Source organism: Phaethon aethereus (genome assembly GCF_964289735.1).
Source record: "Phaethon aethereus genome assembly, chromosome: 11".
In the NCBI taxonomy this organism is placed as follows: Eukaryota; Metazoa; Chordata; class Aves; order Phaethontiformes; family Phaethontidae; genus Phaethon; species Phaethon aethereus.
This window is the reverse complement of record NC_138587.1, coordinates 7,088,871-7,110,651: the sequence shown is the minus strand read 5'-3', so window position 1 is coordinate 7,110,651 and position 21,781 is coordinate 7,088,871. Positions and strand designations below refer to the sequence as shown.

Below are 21,781 nucleotides of genomic sequence, written 5' to 3'. Positions count from 1 at the left end.
TGCCCCGAGTGATTCTCCTCCCTATTGCTAATTAACCGTGTCAGCATCGTCAATTACTTCCGTGTCTTAATTCACAAAACTATTGAGAATCTACCTAATTTGTAGTAGACAAGCTTACTGTAGAGTAAAAATTGTCAGAGATGTGCAACATCTCTCATTTCTCCCAACAAAAAAGTTACTTTTCTTCATAATCCTCCCTGCTTGATACAGAGCAAGGCCAGGGAAATTGGTATTCGAGGTCTTAAAATCTTATTTGTTAAAATCTACCTATCATTCATATAACAAAACTAACACAAATACATTAATCAACAGTTAAGAGTAGTAAAATTGAATCTACAGACTGTTGACTTTTCTCACATTTTGACTGTTTTGCTTATGATAAAGAATGTGATGCATCATTATCTGTTTACCACATCAAGTTTATATTTAGAATGTCCGGGGCGGGGGGGGGGAAGAAATCAGTTTTCTTTAAAACTTCCTGATAACTTCAAGCTTTCCTTCCTAAAAGTAAATCATTACCTAAAAGTTTAAGTCACACATCTAATTTCATGAGGGTAAATATAACAGCTCTTTTATACTGAATCAATTATTCAAAATGTTAATTCTGTTATTGCTTGGAGAGAAAACACAGGTAGCAAATTCTCAGCTTGTCATGATAAGACAAGGCTGTCTTCTCAGATAACCAGGCTCTCCAAATTCCAAGCTGCCATAGGAGGATTTTATGTAAACTCACAAAATAGCTTCCAAGTTATGAGTGAACTGAGAAGACTGCTATTTATTTAAGAAATATCAATCTAAAGAAGCACAAACATGCTTTAAATTTTGTAATAGGTGTACAAGATGAGAAGGAAAGCGGAAAACTCCATTTTCTGCTCCATAATTATTCTAATTCTTGAAAATTTCTGGTATGTGACTTCTACTTCCCAACTTGACACTAGCTCATTGTTTGCCTTGCAGAAAGTGACTTAACTATTTTCGTTCTGAAAGATGTTTATTACCCACTTCTTCCTGAACTGCAGTTTTCTAAGTACATGTACACACACCTATTTGTACATACACATACAGAGAGAGCACATGCCTCAAAATAGAACAAAAACGCCTGCTACCAATCCGCTGCTTCGGATTTCGCACACGCAAAGAGTCTGTTCGGTATTTTCTGTGCATTAACTACCCACTGAATTAAACTGCATCTTAGACATAGCCAAACTCACACTTTTAATCATATTACTGTAGTCTGCCCCTTGATTAAAATTTCAGTGTTTGACACTGTAGTCCTGATACTACAAACCTGAATGCCTCAACTGCTTTAACTACTTTGAAGATCCTAGAGTGAGCTAACTTTGGAAAAGATAAGTGTTTCTAAAGGACATTAATTTTTCTGGGAAATGGTCTTTTGATGACCTAGATGCATAATTTTAAATATGCTTTCTTCACTATCTAATGTGCAATGAGGAAATCATCAGCATACCATTGGCCAAACTTACATGATTAATTAATTAAAACGGGGGGATGCTCTTACCATAAATTACCAAGAATCAAGATCTTAACACCAAAAACATAAGACATACTATTAGCTTGTTATACATGTGTGCGATAAAGATATGAATTGGCCTAAGGCTTTTAAAAGCCAACTCTATCATCAGAGCGGAAGTCCGTGACAGTAGATGATCAGCTGCTCCCAGTCAAAAGCATCAGACTAGTTTATTGTGCATCAATATTAAAATACTTGCAAGCTGTGTCCCAAGAAGTTTTCATGTAACTCTGTAGCAAAGGAAAAATACACCGTCTATCAAGGCTATATACCTTCCTTTACACCAAAATAAATATCCAAAGTTCAGTAGTGCAAACTTCACATATGCCCTAGCTTGCTTACTCTTGACCCTTGGTTATTTACACAAGCAACATGTAATTGCTTTCCTCCCCATCCACAAGTTAAATCTTCTATAGCTATTCTATACATGGTACAAAAGTCATCTTAATATAAATCCTTTGAATAATCCATTTAAAAAAACCCAACACCTATGCCTTTCTATCATTTCAAAGAAAATTACAAGTTTCTTTTTCAGAACTGAATATGTAAATGAATGAACTGACTTGCACTCAGACAAAACAGTGAGGTTTCCTGTATTGATGTATTCAAAGTAGGTGAACTAGGGCAAAAGAATAAAACCAAAGAACTTACAAAAGAAAGCCGCTTTTACAATACAAAGTTTTCAAAGCAGAGTGCCTTAATATGGGAAATGTATATCCTGTTTTATATCCTTAGCTTTATCAGGATCTCTGACAGACATGCCTTAATGGTAACACTGTTCCTTCTTAATAACTAGTATTTCTTTTTAACAACTATGAGGAGTGATGGTAATCTGCTCTCCTTGCTCCCCAAGAGAACTGCCTGAGCACCTTCCTCCAGCCCTCATTACACAGAATTTTTCCAGACAGGTGTTCCCCTCCTATGCTAATATGCCAAGCTGTTCGTAATACATTAAACATGAAACTGCAGTTCTTTTCCGCTCATGCCAAATCATCTCCTGGCATCCAATACAGCATGGCCCTTGACTACATACCTGTAGAAAGATCCTTGGTCAGTAAAACAAAAGCAGGAGGTAAAAATACAGTAGATAGGCAATTGCTAGGATTTCCTGACTTACAGAATTTTACAAAGGTAAAGAAGAGTCTTGCTCAAGGGCTATCCATGCTTCTCTTAGGCCAATGCAGAGCATTGTGTTGATTGCTCAACAACATTTATGCTGAAGTGAATCTTGGCACCTTGCAGTATGCACCAACATAGGTGAATGAATTACCACATATTAGCTGAACCACTACCATGACCACATTTTACTCTGTATCTGCAACAAGTTAGGAAGAATCTACTTTTAGGCACTTTCGTTTTGTTTTGTTTAAATTGAGATCATTCTCATGCAAAGTCATCTGTCACTATCTTTCATAACAGCTGCCCAAAGCTGATGATGAATGGAATTCAGATAATATTATTACTACAGATAATCGTGTATATATTACTTCTCTAAGCAGAATGTCAATAAGCACATACAGTTAATGCTATATACAGCTATGCTAGCATTTAGTATGTATTTGATGGAAGGATAAAGCTATGACAAAGGATTCCCTTCAACACAGGTAGCAAAACTGAATTCCTTTTTCCACCACTAGGTATGATGAAATTGATAGACAAAATACATATACACAAAGAAAGAAAAAGTAACTTTTTTTTTTTTTTTACTTTCATCAACTAGGTGCAATCAATCAGGCATTGGAAAAGGAATAAAAAGAATAAGTCTGTGTCATACACCCCAGCATATTAATGCAAAATTGCAGCTGAACACAGTCCTCAACTTTCAAAAGGCAAAAATCTTACCTTTTTAACTGTCACACCATCCTTTGGAGTTTGCTTTGTTGACAGATTGTACCCAATCATCTGTTTAGCAAGCTGTTCAACAATCTTAGGGCTACAAACAAAGGAAAAAGTTAGTTTATTGAAAGATATTAAAAGAAAGAGCCACATTGCTATTGTAAACAGCTTAAATATTACAACAGAAGCAATTTATTTATGCTTCTTTAATTTTAAAGACTTACTCTTTAGTTAGATGAACTCCTCCTTTCAATCCACTATTGAAAATACCTTTTCCTCTCCCTCCAGCCAGAATCTGTGCCTTCAGAACAATCTCCTTTGCCTCTGTAAAAGGAAAACACGTTGCTATTATATTGCGTGCCATTTATTGAGCTTGTTAGTGTAAGTTTAAAAAGCATTTCCAGGTTCGACTCTTTAAAAAACAATGAGAAGTTGTTCATAACTAGTGAGAAATTAAACAAGAGTCAATTCAGCATTTTTATAAAGCAACCTTGCAAAAAAGAATTGTTCAAGGAAGTTTAAGGGTGAACATACATTACTTATTAGCAGAGTAAGTATGTCATTATTTAGATCAAAACCATGCTATTAATGCTACACAGCCTGCACAACAAACCATATAACCAGCATATAGTCTGACAGCTTACGCTCTGGCACGGTTTTTAAGACATGAATCAGATCATGTTTTGTCTTGAATGCAGAACAAACAAATGCTCATCAAGGAAAATAAATTCCATTCCTTGCTCTGAACACACGTAAGCAAAGCTATGGATGCGGTCCTAGAAGAAATCCCCATCTCCAAAGGGCGCGTAAGTGTAGACCAAGGGCAGTGCCTGTGAAAACACGTTAATCTGTTCGGGAGGCAAGTTATCTCTTGAATTTTTGGCCATGCAACTGTAACAGTATCTTAGTACAAAAAAGTGCAGCAAGACACAGTGACAAAAGTAACTGCACCAAGACCTACGTTCCAAACAGAAGCAATCCTGACATCCTTACGGAGTAAAATGGGGAAGGAGGGAAGGGGAAAAGAAAAAAACCCCATCAGACAAAACCATCACTCATGATCTCTGCAGCTCCACAGACCACAGCAGCTTCTTGAACCATACATACCTGCCAGGTGCCTGTAAGATGTTTATTAATACTGAATACTGTCTCTTTGCATATTTATTATAATACTGCAATGTCCGAGATCCTAATATTAACATATCATTAAGTGGTGCCTAGAAAAGGCTAACGTTATCCTTTTCTGAAGTCCTGTGAAAATATCTGATTTCAGTGATGTTTGGATTAGGTCACACCTAGAATCTTCTATGCAAGTATGCAAGAAGACATGAGAATTTGTTGTTAAATTAACAAATTTATATTTTAAGTGACACAGAGGGTACGGATACTTTCATTCAAACAAACACAGGTTTTCTAGGCTTGTATTACACAAAAATATTTTACAGATGCTTTAATAACTTTGAAGGTGTGGCAACTTTTGGTGCAGACGAGATCTGACACATCGTCATTTCAAAGCAATTTCAGAAACTAGAAAAAAAGTTGCATCTTAGGATAGAATAAATATTATTAAATATTCTATTTCCTGTATTAAGACAGAAATGCATTTTTGAACACAGCTATTGGAGGTACTGTACTATGAGATGCCTGATTTTTGAGCTTCTCAAGACAAAATCCCTCCACATGTTTATCCGTTCAGTAACATTTGACACACATCATTCTGAACCTTAAAAGAATTCTCCTTGAAATACTTCATGCATTCCAATACATTCTTGTTCTGGGCTCCCTATTACTCATGCCATTGCAAGGCAGATAACAAGGAAATTTAAATGCAACAAGAAGTTTTATATCAAGTGTTTTCTAAGCACACAAATTATTAAGACAAAGTAAAACTATAAATCACTTTCCAACCTGGAGAAGCAAACTCTATAATCACAACAGCCGCTGTGACAAAGAATCTAATATAGTATTGTTAATAGATGCTGCAAGCATTTAATTAGATCGGTTTTAGGTGCCAACCATCCCAACAACGTGAGTTTTGATTATCAGTGATATGTGATATCAATTATGTGAGTGATCATCACCCTCATTCTTAACCAGCATGCTACACCAGTGCTGATTATCTTCATTTGGCTACAACAAATTAAGTTAGAGAAAGGAATTAATGTGTACATTTTTATAATCCACTAGAGGACTATCAAGGCAATACAATATCTCCAGAAAAACAACTATCAAAAACATAAACAAACACACTAGAAAGTAAGCATAACCATGTAAAGATTAGACCTGAAGAACTAATCAATACAGCAGCTCAGCAGAGCAGCGTACAGCAGGTCCTTCTCGCCCTGGGGGAAACCAACAGGAAGCAATTTAATTCAATAGTTATTTGCCCAAGCTCTGTAAAATGAAGTAAACCAGCCAGATTTTATTCCACAGTAACTAGGCTTGATCATTCAGTACTTACCAAGCTGATCCACTACTTAACATCACCAGTTTAGTTAAAGAGCTGATTTCTAGAAATGCTCAAAGTTTTCATGCTATCTCCTGCCTGAATTCCCAAATTATGTTATGAAAGCCTACCCCAAAAGAAAAATGCGGCTTTAGTTGGAATATATGATGTGATTCTCCTTCACTTCTGGGCTCTAATAAAAATAAATAAATAATCTAAAAAGCAGTATATTGAGTCAGTATTAAACCCACTAAAATCAAAAAGGTGTAATTACTTTGCATTAGTAACCCTCCAAACTGCTGTACTAACACTGGAAAAATGATTAAGCAGAGCTGTAAAGTTATACATACTGGATTTGCAGAGAACCTAGCACAAGGAAGATGTCCTTACACCACTATAAAGTATACTGCAACATTTTCAACAGCACTGCATTTGGTAATTAAGGCTGCAATGAACTTCTGTTTATGTCCATTGACTGACATGCCTCTGTGTTAATTTAAAAAAAACAAGCAACCCAAAACCAAAAACCAAACACAAATAACAAAACAGACTGCTTCTTAAGTGTGCATAGATATTTTTGGTCACAGATTTAAATTTTTCTTTATCATTAAAAACAATAGAAAAAAAGACTGCTTTTAAGTATCACTAATTTAGCAGCAAATAGCAGCAAACTGCTCCATGCAGATTAATGACGCATTTCTGGTAACAGCATGTGTTCTTAACTAATTATAGCTTGAATACATTAATATCTCAGACTTAACAATTTATTCACTGGATCTCATGTTTGTCTTTTTTTATACTAGTCTACAGAAAAAGAGAGACATGAACATTTCCAGAGTCCCTTAAAAAGATGGAGGAAAATACAGCTTGTCCCTAAGTCAGATGTCAATAAATAAGCAAGAACTTTACTCCTCAGAAAAGTCCTCAGAGTTTAAACTCTCACAACTGTGCTTGGGTCTAACTACGTTTCTAAAAAAAAAATGAGTCTAATCACATCGGAAAAAAGCCTTAAATACTTTTCTTTTAAATAAATTCAGATGCTTCAGCGGAACATAACAGAACCCTCTGAGGGACACGCATCGTCTGCACTGCATTCAAGAATACATCTCCTTCTCTTCGGTCAGCGCTGTGAATACAAATGCTGGTGATACTCCTTGCAATTGTAATAGGCTCAGTTCTATAATGAAAGCCTATTTAAAATCAATAAAATCAGTCCTGCTTTCGGGAGCTATGATTACTCTGGTCCACTGGTACTGCTTGCAGCAAAAATGAACAGCTTGTTCTCAGCCCACTGCTGTGTATATTTAACTCCTGAATTCTTGATCATGAAACAATATACTGAAAACCACAGATCTGCTAGTTACATGGTATGCTAATTTATTACCTGTGAACAACTTTCCATTATTATTGATACGACTGTGTGACTGCAAATTAGGCATGTTAACAATTACATTAAAATGTGCTGGAGCTTATCAACAATAAACTACTGTAAAGAACAGACAATGAAAGGCTACACACTACCAAGCCTCACTCTTGCCTGTTTACGAACAAAAGATTTTATACCACAGACCACTCAGGACTCCTTTGGCAAGGCATCCTGCACGACAGAACCGGAGCCAGGGACTGAAAGGGAGGAGGTCTCACATGAAAGCCTCATCGCAGTTCTGTCTCACCATGGGACCTTCAGCAGTTCGGCTTCTCGATCTGCAAAGGCGCTGTGAAAATTAATTAGCATCTGCATTTCTTTTAAAAATGCAGCACCTGATTCAGCATTACATTTGTGTGTTTTACTCCGGTGTAAAGCAACTGATTACAGGAGAAGGGCTGACTCCAGACCTTGGCAGCACCGTAAGTATTGCAGCAGCGGCAAAGAGTCACTGGGAAACGCGCTCATACCTCCCGCAACGAGCTTAGTACACGTTGCAAAATACATGGAAGCAACCCCGTGTCACGGGAGCAGTGCAATGAAGACAAATTGAGGACATGCCAAATCAACGTCTTACAGAAGCACCGTATCCTTACTGACCCAACCGTGAGCATAAACACCCAGTTTATAGAACACAAGAGCTGTCCCCACAAAGGCAGCAGGCGTTAACGGGACCCCTCCACCCTTCACTATGCACAGGAGGACCCCAGCCCAGTGAGGTTGGACAGATATTAATTAACTTCAAGAACTTTGCCAGTCACCCTTCTTTGTCTAAAGTCATTAACCTGTGCTGGACAAGCAGAACTCTTCCAGCACATCCCCCTTCCCAAAGTCCTGAAAGAGCAACATGGGGTCCAGGAACCTGCAACCAGCTCCAAACTCTCCTCGCCTACAAAGAGGCAGAGGCCAATCTAATGATGTATTTACCTGGTAAAACTCCTCCGAGGGACACAAATCACTGTTATGCTTGGACACGTGCAACTTTAAGTTTCCTTTTGGCCTGTCAAGCGTTAGTCTGAATCTTTTTCATGGTTGTCTAGAATATTACTCCTCAAAGGACTGGCTGGGATCCCACTGGATGATCAACTTCACCTCCCAACCACCTATGCTGACACTGATTTCCTAAAACACAGCAGTAAATTCAGTGCTTCCCTTCCCAAAGTAAGGCTTTTTCCCCCACTCTGCTTTATAATTTAGTTTTCATAACATAGGGCTTCAGGAAAACAAGGCAGATATTACATTTTCTGACAGCAATTATACTTTATTTTGGATAGCACAAGAACTATAAGAACATCAACAAAACCCAGTATACCTACATGCCATTCCTACTTCAGTTTCCTCACCAGTGTTGATGCAAAACTGCAAATGCTCAAGTGTCCTGTAACAGTTCTACATAACCTCTCCCAAACTGCATCTCTGCAGCTCAGCGCTTGTCCTCCAAAACATGGGGGTCCCCTTACAAGCCCCGAAAGGGTCAAGTCTGGGTTGGTTTGTTTTGGGTTTTCTTTACCTACCTCCATCTGATCCAACAATAAGCAAACCTACTTCTATGGGTCTTATCTGTCCTGTTATATTGTTGTTGCTTCCTTCTTTCTTGTTTTAATGCTACCACTACTACCCGAGTTTTTAGCGTCCGTTTGGGAAAGACTGGTTATAATTAATTTTCCAAATTTCAGCCATTCTGCTCTACTGCTCAAGCAAGATCCTGTCAGATGCTCATTACTTTTTAACAATATTCCTGTCCAGAGATACTCTGGTATACTTACTTCAGCACAAGAAAGAAGGGAGAAGAGTAAAATCTATAAGGCAGATCATAACAAATATAATACAATAATAAAAAATGGTAATAAAGCTTAACTCCCAAACTGAGCACTGAATTTTAAAGTTGCTGTTATAACTTTTCATATTTGTGTGTCTTTACACGAACTTGCTCTAAAATCTGAGACAGCTCGTCCCAAGAAGCAAGTATTTCTACCACTTCCACTGCTCCCCATCTTCTGAGAACTCCAGGGATGCAGCGCCTGAGACAGTTCCCACGCTCTGCCAAGTAAGCAGATTGAGATGGGAAAAAGAAGCTGTCCACAGGAAGATACCTCCCACAGCTACAAAACTACTGGTGTGCCTAAAGGTCTTCAGAATGAAGTTAAACAATTTCTTTTCTCCCCTTTAATTTTAATTTAAAATCCCTTCCACTGTTATTTTCATTCTTCTGCTCTGTAACACCAGAAAGAATTATGTTCTTACATGCCTAGTTTCTACAACCTTTGGTTTTCAGACTAGTTTAGAATTAAAGTTAAATAAATCATCCCTTTTATAACTCCATACTTTTGAATATATTGTATATTTATTGCCAGATTATAAGCCTCATTAAAATCTATAATGATAAATTAGTCAGTCTCTTGATTCTGTCACTACTGTTATTAATTGCTTTCATAACCATTACTACACACTTCACCAGTGATAAAAATTTTAAAGCTAGATAAAAACAGCTAAGCTAAAGCTCACTCTTAATATTGCACTCTTAAACCTTCTCAGAGTAAAAGTAATCGAGTATTCACATGTCCTACACATTTAAATTAAGCCTGATAAATTACTTATACAGCAAACAGAGCCTCACTAGATCCAGCAGCACCACTATAATGCAGGGAAAAATATGCATATTAATGCAGAGATCCCCAAAAAATAGTTCTCACATTATAATTGTTCATTGCATGTGCTTGTTTAAAACTCCATGGGATATCTTATTTCTGTTATTTTCCATCCTTTAACAGTTTCTCTTTTCAACTGAAGTTCTCATTATTTATTTAGAGAGATTTCCTCTGTAATAGACCCAGGGTTTAGGAAAACTACTATTTGCTTACACATTTGCTTACAAACTCATGGTTTGAAAAATATCAGAAGGGGAACAAGTTCTTCATTTGGTGTAAGAACACTGAAGCCTACTGACGAGTGAGCAAAAGCTTTTTCTACCAGCTCTCAGGAAATACCCATTCTACGGGTAAAATATAAAAAAGGCCACTTTCTGTAACCTGCAAGGTCAGCCTGGTGTCCTGCAGCATGCTGCGTAGTAAACACTGAACAAAATGGAAAAGCTCATGCAAATGGGTACAGTGTTCTTCCTTCATTATACCCACCAGTCTCATTCCTGCAACTTTTAGACCTCGCAATATTCTTTATAACAGGCCCAGTCAGTATTATTTTTCTCCTCTTCGCTTATTTCACTTTAAGAGACTGTAAAAGCAAGCAAAGAATACTCTTCCTTGTGCATTAGTTGTGATCCCTATTACCTGGAAGCTTCTCAGGATAATGTATTATGCACTGAGAAATCTGGGCATGCAAAATCATGTGGTTTAGTAAACCTGTTTTCCGCATAAATATAAAATACATAGATACATCACAAGAATGGCTTCCTAAAGCCACTGTCGTTTAAAAACTTGACATTTTACTTTACCTTTAATAAGTAATTTCTCTCCATTCTTCCCCTCTCCCTGAACTATCAAAAAAAAAGTTATAGTAAAATGACTATACTGTCAGTTTTCTTTGCATCTTTACCTTTTAAAGCTTACAGGCATTTCAAGTTTTCCTTGCCAAAATATCCTGCAAACTTTTTTTTTTTTAAATAAAACATATTTTAAAGTTAGCAGACTCAAGCAGTTCAATTGTGTCCTAAATTCTTGATTGAATACCATAACACCATTTGTTCTAATGCAATGCAGAGAACAGGTTTTATGCAATCTGTAGTGTTGAAGTCAAGCAGTCATTAAGAACAAACACTGTTCTCGCCCCGAGCTGCAACAATACACACACCTGTTTTCCTGGAATGCTTTCAAAATTTCATTCTTTGTGATTATGTGTAAGGAACAAAAGACAAAATGTCTTCTCTGACTGATTCTAATTCTTTTATCCATTATTGAACCGCAGAGATGACTTTGAAAAAATGTGTACGTAATGTAGAAAATATAAAAACTGGGGAACATACATTAGTTTTTTTCATAACTCACTTTTAAGCAAAGAGTTGCTGTAGTAGTAGAAATTTTCAAACATGGAGCACAAAATAAGAAACCTAAGCACGAAACCAGAGAAGTCACACGGTAAAAAAGCAAGTAAATTTGCAGAGGGTAAAGACAACTGCAACGTTACCACCGTTACTTAAGAAGTGTTAACAAATTCATAATGCAATATATGTGGCAGGTCAAACCCGTTCAAGTACAGACTTGATAATTAGTCCTTTGCTGAGCACAGTCTTTACACACAGGCCTGCTACGCCCGCCAAGATCCTTAAAAAAGAAAGCATTAAAACGGAAGGCAAAGCTAAAAGACATTTGGAGCACATCACACAGTGGTGGCTGGGCACGCAACCAACAGCCTTCAAAAGCACGAGACACAGGCTAGGCGCTAAGAGGGAGGCATCTGAAGGTGGAGCAGCTTTAGAGCCAATTTCTGCGAGTTTGCCAACACCGGGGCAGGACTAAGTCCCTTCAAAGGGTTTCATCATCTCTTACTGCCTTGTGAATACCAGGACAAACTGATCTGAGAGCTTAGCACGTGCATGCACCGTCCAGCCTCAGGGGACCTCCCTGTTTCCACAGAACTCAACAGCACATCAAGCAGTGAGCATTTCTCCTCTTTACAGCAATTTACAGTGACACAATACTGATGCTTTCATCAAACAGGTAGTTATCTGCTTAATTTTAAGCACACACTAATGCCAGCTCGGCATTTGACTGCATGCATCAATATTTCCCTGAATGGGGCTTTGACATGCTTCATGAAGAACTTCTTAATGAAGCTCCAAACCCAAAGCTCTTCTACAGCTTGCATTTTTACCCAAAGCAATGAAAATACTAAACAGCTCTTCACTGAAAATTTACATTTTTAGCAACATTAACATTTCCCCCCCCAGAGACAATTATCATTAACTCTACCTCTTAGCCTTATGTCCCCTCGTTTTTGTTTCATTGTGTGGAGTTGCATTAGACATCACACCTTTTGTTGTTCAAACCATAAATAAATGAATCCACACCAAAACTAGAAACATGCAAAAGAATAGCAAATCTGGCAGTATTTTGATGTGAATCAAGCCCAGTTGTACCAAAAACTCCTCCATTATTCTGATTCATTATTCAACTTATGTGGCGGAATGAAGTACGAAGTTTTCACTGTATTGCCGAAATGATTTATTGAGCCTCTGAAGAAAATCACGCTAGACTGGTCATTATCTGGGAAACATCTGGATGGGAAAATGATCACATACAAGAATTTATGTCTGCCTCAGTAGTGCTAAAGACAGAAAGTTGGAACACATTACTTTGGAGCTGCTATTCTACGGAGGCCCTTGATTCTTGGCCCTGATTTTGAAGTAAGAGTAAAAAATGACACTCATTTACTATCCCTGGCCAAAAAAAATAACCAACCCCCCCGCCAAAACCCAACCAAAAGCCAATGGCCACCAACACCCCCCCCTTACCTTCTGCACATTAAAAAGAACTACTTACAGGTAGAAATTACATACTTAAAATAGGTAATTTTTAAGACCACAGTATTCAGCACTCAAATGTAGTCTCATTTACTGAGGTATTTTCTATTTGAAGAAGAAAAGAATATCAGACTCCACACTGAAAATAAACACTATCTCTTTTTAAAGAAATAATTTCTTTCTAACATACATCTGATAGCAGGTGTCAAATCCAGATGGAGAAGTAAAACCTAGTAACAGAGATGCTGGGCAGAGGGCTTGCACAAGGCTAATGTGACATTTAAGTTCTTTTGCAGATCTAAATGCGACTTAAGTGATGAACAGGTATGGCTCTGGCCATCTGGAGTAGCAGTGAATTTCACCCAGACTGAAGAGAAAAAACAAGAAGAAAATTATCTGAATTGGTTCTAATGTTTCACTCCTGTCAAGTGGAGATTAACTAATTGAGGACTTCTAGAGACTTCTGGGCAAAAGCTCATTCATTTCCAGAGCTCCAGATCTAGAAAACAAGAGTTATCCAAGTTTGAAACAGAGAAAGCTCATCACATAAAGGTTTAAAGATGACAAGATACAATGGAATATAAAAATAAATGGAGAAATATCTATTGAAAACATAGAAACACTGCAAGCAGAATAATAAGCATATTTATTCCTGTATGTATTTTCCCCGCAGAGTTTGCTTAAAATCCTTCTAAGGATTACTGATGTTAGTTTTTATGGTACCTAGCTTTTCATTTCATAAAAAACCCTACTGCATTAAGTAGCACTAAAAGAAATATTTTAGCCCTCTGGCAACTGGTAAATATTAACTACAGTAGGCTGATGAAGTTTCATCTGTGGTAAGCACAACTGTTTATAACTTATTGTCAGTTAATACCAGTAATACATGAAGCACAACTAACAAGGGAGAGGATGTACTACCATCCTTCTCTTACTTTTGTTTACTCATCACATATGTGAAACAGAGGCAATTGCCAAAATAATCTAATATTGGAAAAAGGTTAGGAGGAGACATATGATAAGAGCCCGTTTAAGTCAATATTTCACACTTAATTATTCCATAAAAAGGACACCTCTCTGACCAATGATACACTGGTGAATTTAGATTCAAAGCCAAAAAAATTTTGTTTTGAAGATCAAGTGTCAAATATTTATTATCTGAACAATATTCTTTTTACAGCCCCATATAGTTAACCAACCCATACAATTCCTACACATGCATGCGGTACGCCAAGACATTTAACATAGAGCCATTCAGAATGCATCCGTAACAACGTATCCCTGCCAATATTAATTAGCCTTATAAGAAGAATAATTTCCTTTAGACATTTTTTCGAGATTTCTTTTTTGTTCTGTGGTTGTTTTTTTTTTTTTTAATATCATGCTATCTGCAGACACTTCTTAAAAACACTGGAGAAAGGCAATTCAGGGAATGTTCCAGATAAGCAAAAAAAGACAACCCACTGTGCTTTTCATAGCTTGGTAATTTTTACAGTCTTTCACCTTGGTGATTCTTCTTTTTAAAACCAGTGTATTAAAAGTCTTCAATTTTGATTGTTTGGTGGATGCATAAGATAAAGCAAGATAACGCAAACTTTACAGGTTCAGCTCTGAAGACTCACTGCATATTAGGAGAGGTTAGGAGAAAAAAAACCTCAGGTTTAAACTGTTACCACTACTCACTGAACATAAGCCACAAGAGAGACAAGCTTGCAACAACTTAGTTGCATGGACCAAACGAGTTTCTACTTGCTTAGTACTATGAAGGAAGATGAAAGTTAAAAATGGGACAAAAGCCTTTTATGCCCTGAGATGAGCCTTCAATTCATGAACCTAGAAGAAAATATTAATTTAGATCACACTGTAAATTTAGATCACACACAAAATTAATTAATTTAGATCACACTGTAAAGCAGTTGTCAAAATATATGTTGTATCCTTGATTTTAACCAATAGGTTGTTAGCTGAACCACTATCCATGACCATGCACTGTACTAATGTATGCAGTTTCTCTTCTTGTCTCTACCTCTCTTTACTCCTCAATTTTCTTTATGGATTTATAAGGAGTTGCTTGTTATTATATGCAGCTACAACATGCTCTTTAAGAGAACACTGGACAAGCTGTTAGCTCTATTAACTTAATAATAGATTTCTGAGTGTGATTTCCAATTAATTTCACTTTCATCATTCCATAAGCCAAAATTACAGTGTGCCATATGGTGCTTCATAAATAACAATTAAAAGTTATTTTCTAATCTTTAAAAATCTAAAAAAACTCATAAAAATACATATGGTTACAATGACATGAAATAAATTAAGCTTTGGAATGTCTGCAGATGTCCAGGAAGCTCCAAACACTTCCTCAGTCTTATCCCCATTCACACGTTTCTGGTCCATGCTAGCCCCTGGATGTTACAATTAATCTCAGTCTATGCGTCAAAGGTCATAATTAAGATCTTTCTTCTGAAACTGGAATGTCGTAATGACAGCTTGTACGAAGATCTGCGTAGCACAACTTGTGTGTGATTTTGATACTCTTCACCTTTACCTACTGCATGGATTTACTTACAGTTTTGTTTCTACCCAGCCATAAGTCTCTGCAGAGCTCCTGCCAGTCCAAGAAACCACGTCTGTGCGTCGGAGACGAGACTGGGGTCTGTAAACTCACTATAGGACCTTGTCATTTTTCAGCAAGTAAGAATTCACACCATCCAACACACACATGCAACTGCAATCGAGAAATTCTGTTCCAGGTAAATGAAACTTAAGCCGCTGCACTAAATGATCCCCTAACAGCCACCTTCTTCCTTCCTGCCCTTTATTAAACCTTATGCATGTGCTGATTGTAGAGCAATTAGATCTGGGAGTACTTGAAGCTAGATAAAATTTACGTCTCTTACTGTAAAACAGAACTAATGGGGTTACCTGCCTCACTGGACTATTCTGGAATAAAACATACATAAGAGGAGAAGTTCCCCTAGAAGCGCCTTGGATAACTGCTTTTACTACTGCCCACTACTAGAAGTCAAACTGATTTTATTGTCTGGCATGAGAACCCGAAGAAGCAGAGCGTGCACTGGCCTTGGGTACCTGGAAAGTGATACGTCTAGTACAGCCTGATGTCAACACCTTCACTCGTAATACAAATGATTCCTAGCATCTGCACATCTCCTGGGGATGACACTAACAAGAGCTTTTGCTAAACAAAAAGCACTTGGGCACCAATGGACTATTTTAAAGTCATGAGGACTGTATCCCTTTCAAAATATACCTATCTTTAAACCTGCAGAATTCTTACTTTCAAAAATACTGTATACCATAGTCTGTCAGTTCTCAAGAGTGTGATTTTGTCAAATTCATCTTTTGTGGGAAGATATTTTGAGGCTATACTGAAGATAAGCCAAAGAGAAGAAAATTGAACATCCTTTCAAATTCATATTCACAGAAATATTTTTTTCTCCCTAACTTCTATGTACTCCTTCTATACAGACACACAAATACGCAGATCTACCAGCATAAAGATTTCATTAATCTAAAAACTTAAAATAGTACGTGCAGGCTTCCAATTACAGAACATAAAAATTATGGTGCGTGAAGGGACAAAAGAGGGGGGAAAATTGCTCTCTTTTGTGTTTTTTGTTAAAAAAAGAGCTCAATTTGGCTACTGTTGGCACAAATAAATACAGAAATATTCAACTAAGTGCCGGGCCTGTAACCACAGTTAGTCTTAAAAGCACTTAGCAAGAATGACACATGCCCAAGAGCTTCACAGGTCTGACTATCAAGAAACATATTACAAAATAATATACATATACATACACACACATATTTATACGCACCTTAAAATTGTAGTTATTAAAAGATAACAGATTGCTCAATAACATTGCTTCCCAATATAATGATCTTTTCCCAAAATCTACACTTCCACAACATATGACAAGTAAGTGAGTCTAACATATCTCACCAACCTCCATCAAGCCAGACACACATAGTTACTCCTATACCTTACTGCTCAGTCATTAAGGGGCAATGTCAAATCCATACAGACGACTAGACAGTACATCACAGTGTATGAAACAGGGTGTTCCTTCTGTAAAAAGCTTCCCTGTTATTGAGCGAAGTATACATCTTCCTGTTACTATGAATACCTAAAATTCTCTATTAAAAGTCAATCTGGTTTAAATCACCAATCTTGTAGGTACATTGCTGAAGACACAAGAAAGCAAGCTCTGGCACTGGGATCTTTCTTCCTGGAAAGAGATACATATAGATATAGATATATATAGCAGTTGGCACAATCAAAGCGTACATCCGCATCAGGTGGTGAGTCAATTCATGCAGTCCACTGCTTGCATTTTCTTTCCTTGGTATTCCATTGGGCATTTCATGCTGGCATTTGCTTTCAAGAATTTTTTTTGCTTTTCAAGAACCTGCAACATGGTCTACATGACACACAGTAGAAAACTTTTGGCAGCAATCTGGGTGCAAAACAGGTCTCCACAGATGCCTCCTCGTAAGAAAAAGAGCTACAATGATTTAGCAGGATACTACACTACCTCAAAGATAGTGGTAACCATTTCACCATTTTGACTTTCAGAATTGCTTTTAAAAGTTCTCTGGGTATTTAAATGAAACTACCATATTTTGCTAGAGAAAACAGATGAAGTCTGAATGAAGACAACAATTTCCTAAGTGACCCCACATAAGTGCTCATTTTCAGCAATTAACAGGGGATAGATTCAAGTATTTCCTGAAGATCTTTTAAGAGGCCTGTAACTAGCTGATTAAGGCTACGCAAAGAAACAACTGTGTTTCACATTTCCAATTTTACCTATCCCAATAAATTCATAGGGAAGTGTGCATCCGACAAGGTAATTTTAAGACTTGAACTTATGATCTGATTCACCCTGGATACACACCTTTGCACTTTTCTCATAAGAGTCGTACTATAATAAGTTATCTGGCTGGGGACAGAGGGAAAAATTCAAATTCTGTGTTGTCTGCTTACAGTGCAAAGCTAGAATCAGTAACACTCTTTTTGGTTGTTAATACAATCCCAGTGGTTGACTTTTAACAATTCCACAGTAAAAATAAAAAACAGCTATACCTTAAAAAAACCCCCAAATGTTAACTAATATGAGGATAAAGGTTACTCTTTGTATATTGGTGACATTATAAACCTCAAAGCTTTAACTCCCAATAAATACTGAAAAAGAGCATTTTATCTGCTAAATTACTGACAAAACACTGCTACTAAAATCCTATGTCTTGGTGTAGAGTCATTTGTCCCAAAGTGACATTTCTAAGAGCAATCATTGATTTCATTTAACTTAAGGATATAAAAGCAATTATCAATCATACTCATCGTTTTCCAATTTCTTCCCCCAAGAAACATTATCTCTAGCATGTGTCCTAAACAAACCCACATGAATCTAAACCATTCCTTTTTTTTTTCCCCATCACTTTCTTTTTTAACACAATCTATTTTTTTCTTCTTTGCATACACAATTTCCTATTGTTTCAGATGGGAAGACTGTTTTGCAAATTTGTCGCAAACATAGCTGTTCTGATATCAATAGATTTTTCTTCAAAGTAAATCAGATGCACAGCCTCTGGACTAGAGTTTTAAAGCCAAACATATTGGATACATGAGAAATTAAATCAGATAACAGCCACAATAATTTTCTTTCACTTTATTACCACAAATCCAAAACTGAACATCTACAATCATGTCTTTTCTTTCAATTGATTAACACCAAACTGCTTTTCTGACACTACGTCAGATGACTCTTGCAGAACCAGTCTGCATTTGCTAAAGGAATTTTTAAGCAGCGGCAACTAAACTGAGGTTAGCCCCTACACACTTACAGCCTGCAGCAAAATTGAAATACCAACAATTTCCTGGGTTTTCAGCATAATGAACATTATTAGAAGACAAACAGATTTAAACAAAACCCTAGTATGTCACAAAACAACAGCCTGTGTAAAGTGAAATGTTCCACCCTTCCAGGCAGCCTGCATCCTAAAAGGCCAAACCAGAAGACAGAACAAAGCATAAAGGTCCACCACTCCCAGGACAAAGCACTGTCAATGTACTTGTAACCTAGGAAAGCTGCAGAGGGACAAGGGACCTGACAGCAAGAGAAGAATATCAGTGATGAACCTGAACCATCTTGTGAAATAAAATAATTTCCCCTAGGAGTGGGTTGTTTCATATCTCCGTACAGCGCAGCTCTTGAGAAAAGCTTCAGCCAGCAGTGCAGAAAAGGTGTTGATAGACAGAACAAGACATCCGAGGCTCTGACCTTGGCCACCTAGATTGGTCACGTGTGCTCCATGCAATAAACTTTTCATAAAGCTCTCAACTGTCCTAGCCTAATGAAAGAAGAAACAGGACAACAAATAAAATTGAAAATTAAGAGTGGATTACTTTCAGCAGAGAGCTACAGCAAACTTCTGCTCTCCTGTCCCAAGTAGTGAAGCGATAAAGTACCACAATGCCACTTCCGTGACATCACCGGCTGAGCGGGTAGAGTTGGCAGTTTTCTGTCGACACCTCCCAGGAACTGTCCTGTCACACAATCAACTAAGCGAAGAGACAAAGAAAGAAAAAACTTGTAAATGGGCACAGTTAGAAAATCAGGCACATTTCACTACTACCATCATTTTTGTACGTGGCTTCTACATTACTCACCTAATTACATAATTCAGAACACTATGTCATCAGAAGTTAAATCTTAACTTCACAATAAACAAGCTGCAAGTAGTTTGAAGTAGCTCAAAATCTACAGAGATTAAACACACAGCCAGATTTTTATTGGTTATGTAATATTGACATCAGCCTTGCAAAGCTATTAGGCACCCAAATTTAAGGTTCTGAAAGTCAGTGGATTAGCTTTCAAAGCTTTCCTTGGACACACCTGACCTGAAGGAGGAGGTCTTGGAGCTTCTCAGTGCTTGAGGAAGTCTTGATCAAAAAAAATCACAGGCCTAGACTTTATAAATCACTAGTCATTTGTGACAATCATTTGGAAGCACTTCCTAAACGTTCTGTTTTTCAAATGCTACAGTGCAGAGCACCTTTTCCCTGAAAACACCAGACTCTCCAAAATATCCCAAGAGCTGCCAGCTACAATTGCTGTTTTTGAAACTTCAGACCATCTGTATTTGAAATGAGCATTCTGTAGTTATTTGCATCTCTACCATGCCAAGACATGCCAAAGTACAGAGTCCCAAATGTAAATGCATTCTGCCTGCACGGGTAAAGACCCAAACATACTGATACAAAACATACATACAAAAATATTTTCCTGCAACAATGCACCTCAAGGCAGAAGCAGCCTGTTTATTTTTTATACTTATAGTATATATAAGTTTATATACTTATACTATAAGTTTATATACTTATAGTATACACTGAATTTAGTATGTTTACAAAAGTGATGCCTACACAACAATTCTCTCCAAAAAGTGGAAATGCATTAAAGTGAAACACTTTTGTAATCATTTTCAACTTTTTACATTTATGAAGAAGATAACGAATACACTTCATAAAAGGTCTTCCAAGTTGTTTTTAAGTTTGGGGTATTTTTTTGTTTGTGTGTTTTAAAGAAAGTTTTCAAGTCCTGCCTTCTGTTTTTCCTGCTGACACTGTAATCTCCTCCTCTTGTAAATACGAGCCTGTAAGAATAAATCACGTTTCATTTATTAAAAGTAAAAATATGATTCAATGCAAAGCAGAAAAGCCAATCTCCATAAAATTTCCCTCCACAGTGACTGAAATTAGTTTTTATATGCAGACTCAAATACATATGCTGCAAGTCATTTAAGGAAGAATAAAAGTACTCTAACTGTACATGGGACTGAATATTTTTTTTTGCACTACATAACGTGCTTAAAAAAAACCCTGATAGTTTTGTCCAGTTCTAGACAAGTAAAATCAATGACAATTCTTTAAAACATAAGTATTCTGCAATGCGGAACCTGACACAGGCAACCTGAGAACTGTTGCCTATATTAGCACCAAAGAGCTCCGCAAAATTAATATAAAGTAGTATTGTTTTTTACTTTTATATTCAGGTCACTTTTACTCCCATCATTGTTGATTCAGAGGAAAAAAAAAATACCCTTGATTTTTCTGTAAATGTTTTCTGCTTGGAAAAGTGCCTGTATGAAGCACACCAGGGAACAGGAGTGCAAGCAGCCCGTATCACCTTGCCCTTTGTTTAGATTGTCAGTTTTTCCTTTTGATCTTTCTTTGGAGTTGAAGAACCAAAAATTGATTTTCCCAGTTGAACTAAAGTAGAAAAAGGACAATGTTTTATTTAAGATCCTTCACTCCCGCACATAAGCCTATTTCTTTCTTATTAGACAAAAGAAACTGTCTTTTTGTTCTTTTAAAAAAATATTTGTGAGGAATGCTCTCAGTGTACTTACTGTAGTTTCATAACAAGAAGGGGGGGATGTGTTTAAAAATCCCAAATACTGGCCTTCTGCAGAGGAGCAGACACATCTCATGAACCTTCTAGATTTAAAGCCATACTTGTTAGGTGTTTGTGTAAACCTATGCTACTAGCAATGTTACACTCAAAACCTTGTTCATGGGAAAGAGAAGCTTTGTAAGCATAGCTTACACATTTAGATACATATAAAACCAAGAATATATTGTAAGTATAACCATAATCTTAATCTCAAAAATAATTTTTATTTCAGATTTACTTGTTATAGAACAAAGAAGAATACCTATATGTGAAAATATTTCCAATAATAATGCAGTTAAAATTGTCATACAACTATTTCCTAATTTCTACCGCTTTTCCTGCTGTTATGCTCATCCTTCCAGTGCTCTTCTGAGTCCTAAGACTGACAGTTTCATTCTGGTCTAGGGCTGTTAGAGTTACCACCTGGAGTCCTTTGTTGCGAGCAATACGATGCTCATTTTAATGGTTTCTTCTTCCTCACTCTAGGATCCACACACCTTCAAAATCTGTGGCCCATGGTCACTTGAATTTACTATATACACTGCCTTTTACAGATATGAGATACTAGTTCTTTGTTCTCCTAGCT

At 37.0% G+C, this 21,781-nt stretch overlaps 1 protein-coding gene across 1 annotated transcript in view; it reads right to left on the bottom strand.

The window, feature by feature from the left end:
• SUCLG2 (succinate-CoA ligase GDP-forming subunit beta) overlaps positions 1-21,781 on the bottom strand; it is a gene marked incomplete at its 3' end in the record, with an annotated part of 131,613 nt that overhangs the window by 68,276 nt on the left and 41,556 nt on the right. Inside the window, exons 3-4 of the mRNA XM_082004753.1 lie at positions 3,592-3,691; positions 3,374-3,464 (exon numbers count right to left, since the gene is read on the bottom strand). Coding sequence (XP_081860879.1) covers positions 3,374-3,464; positions 3,592-3,691 — 191 coding nt within the window. The remainder of the gene's footprint in view (positions 1-3,373; positions 3,465-3,591; positions 3,692-21,781) is intronic.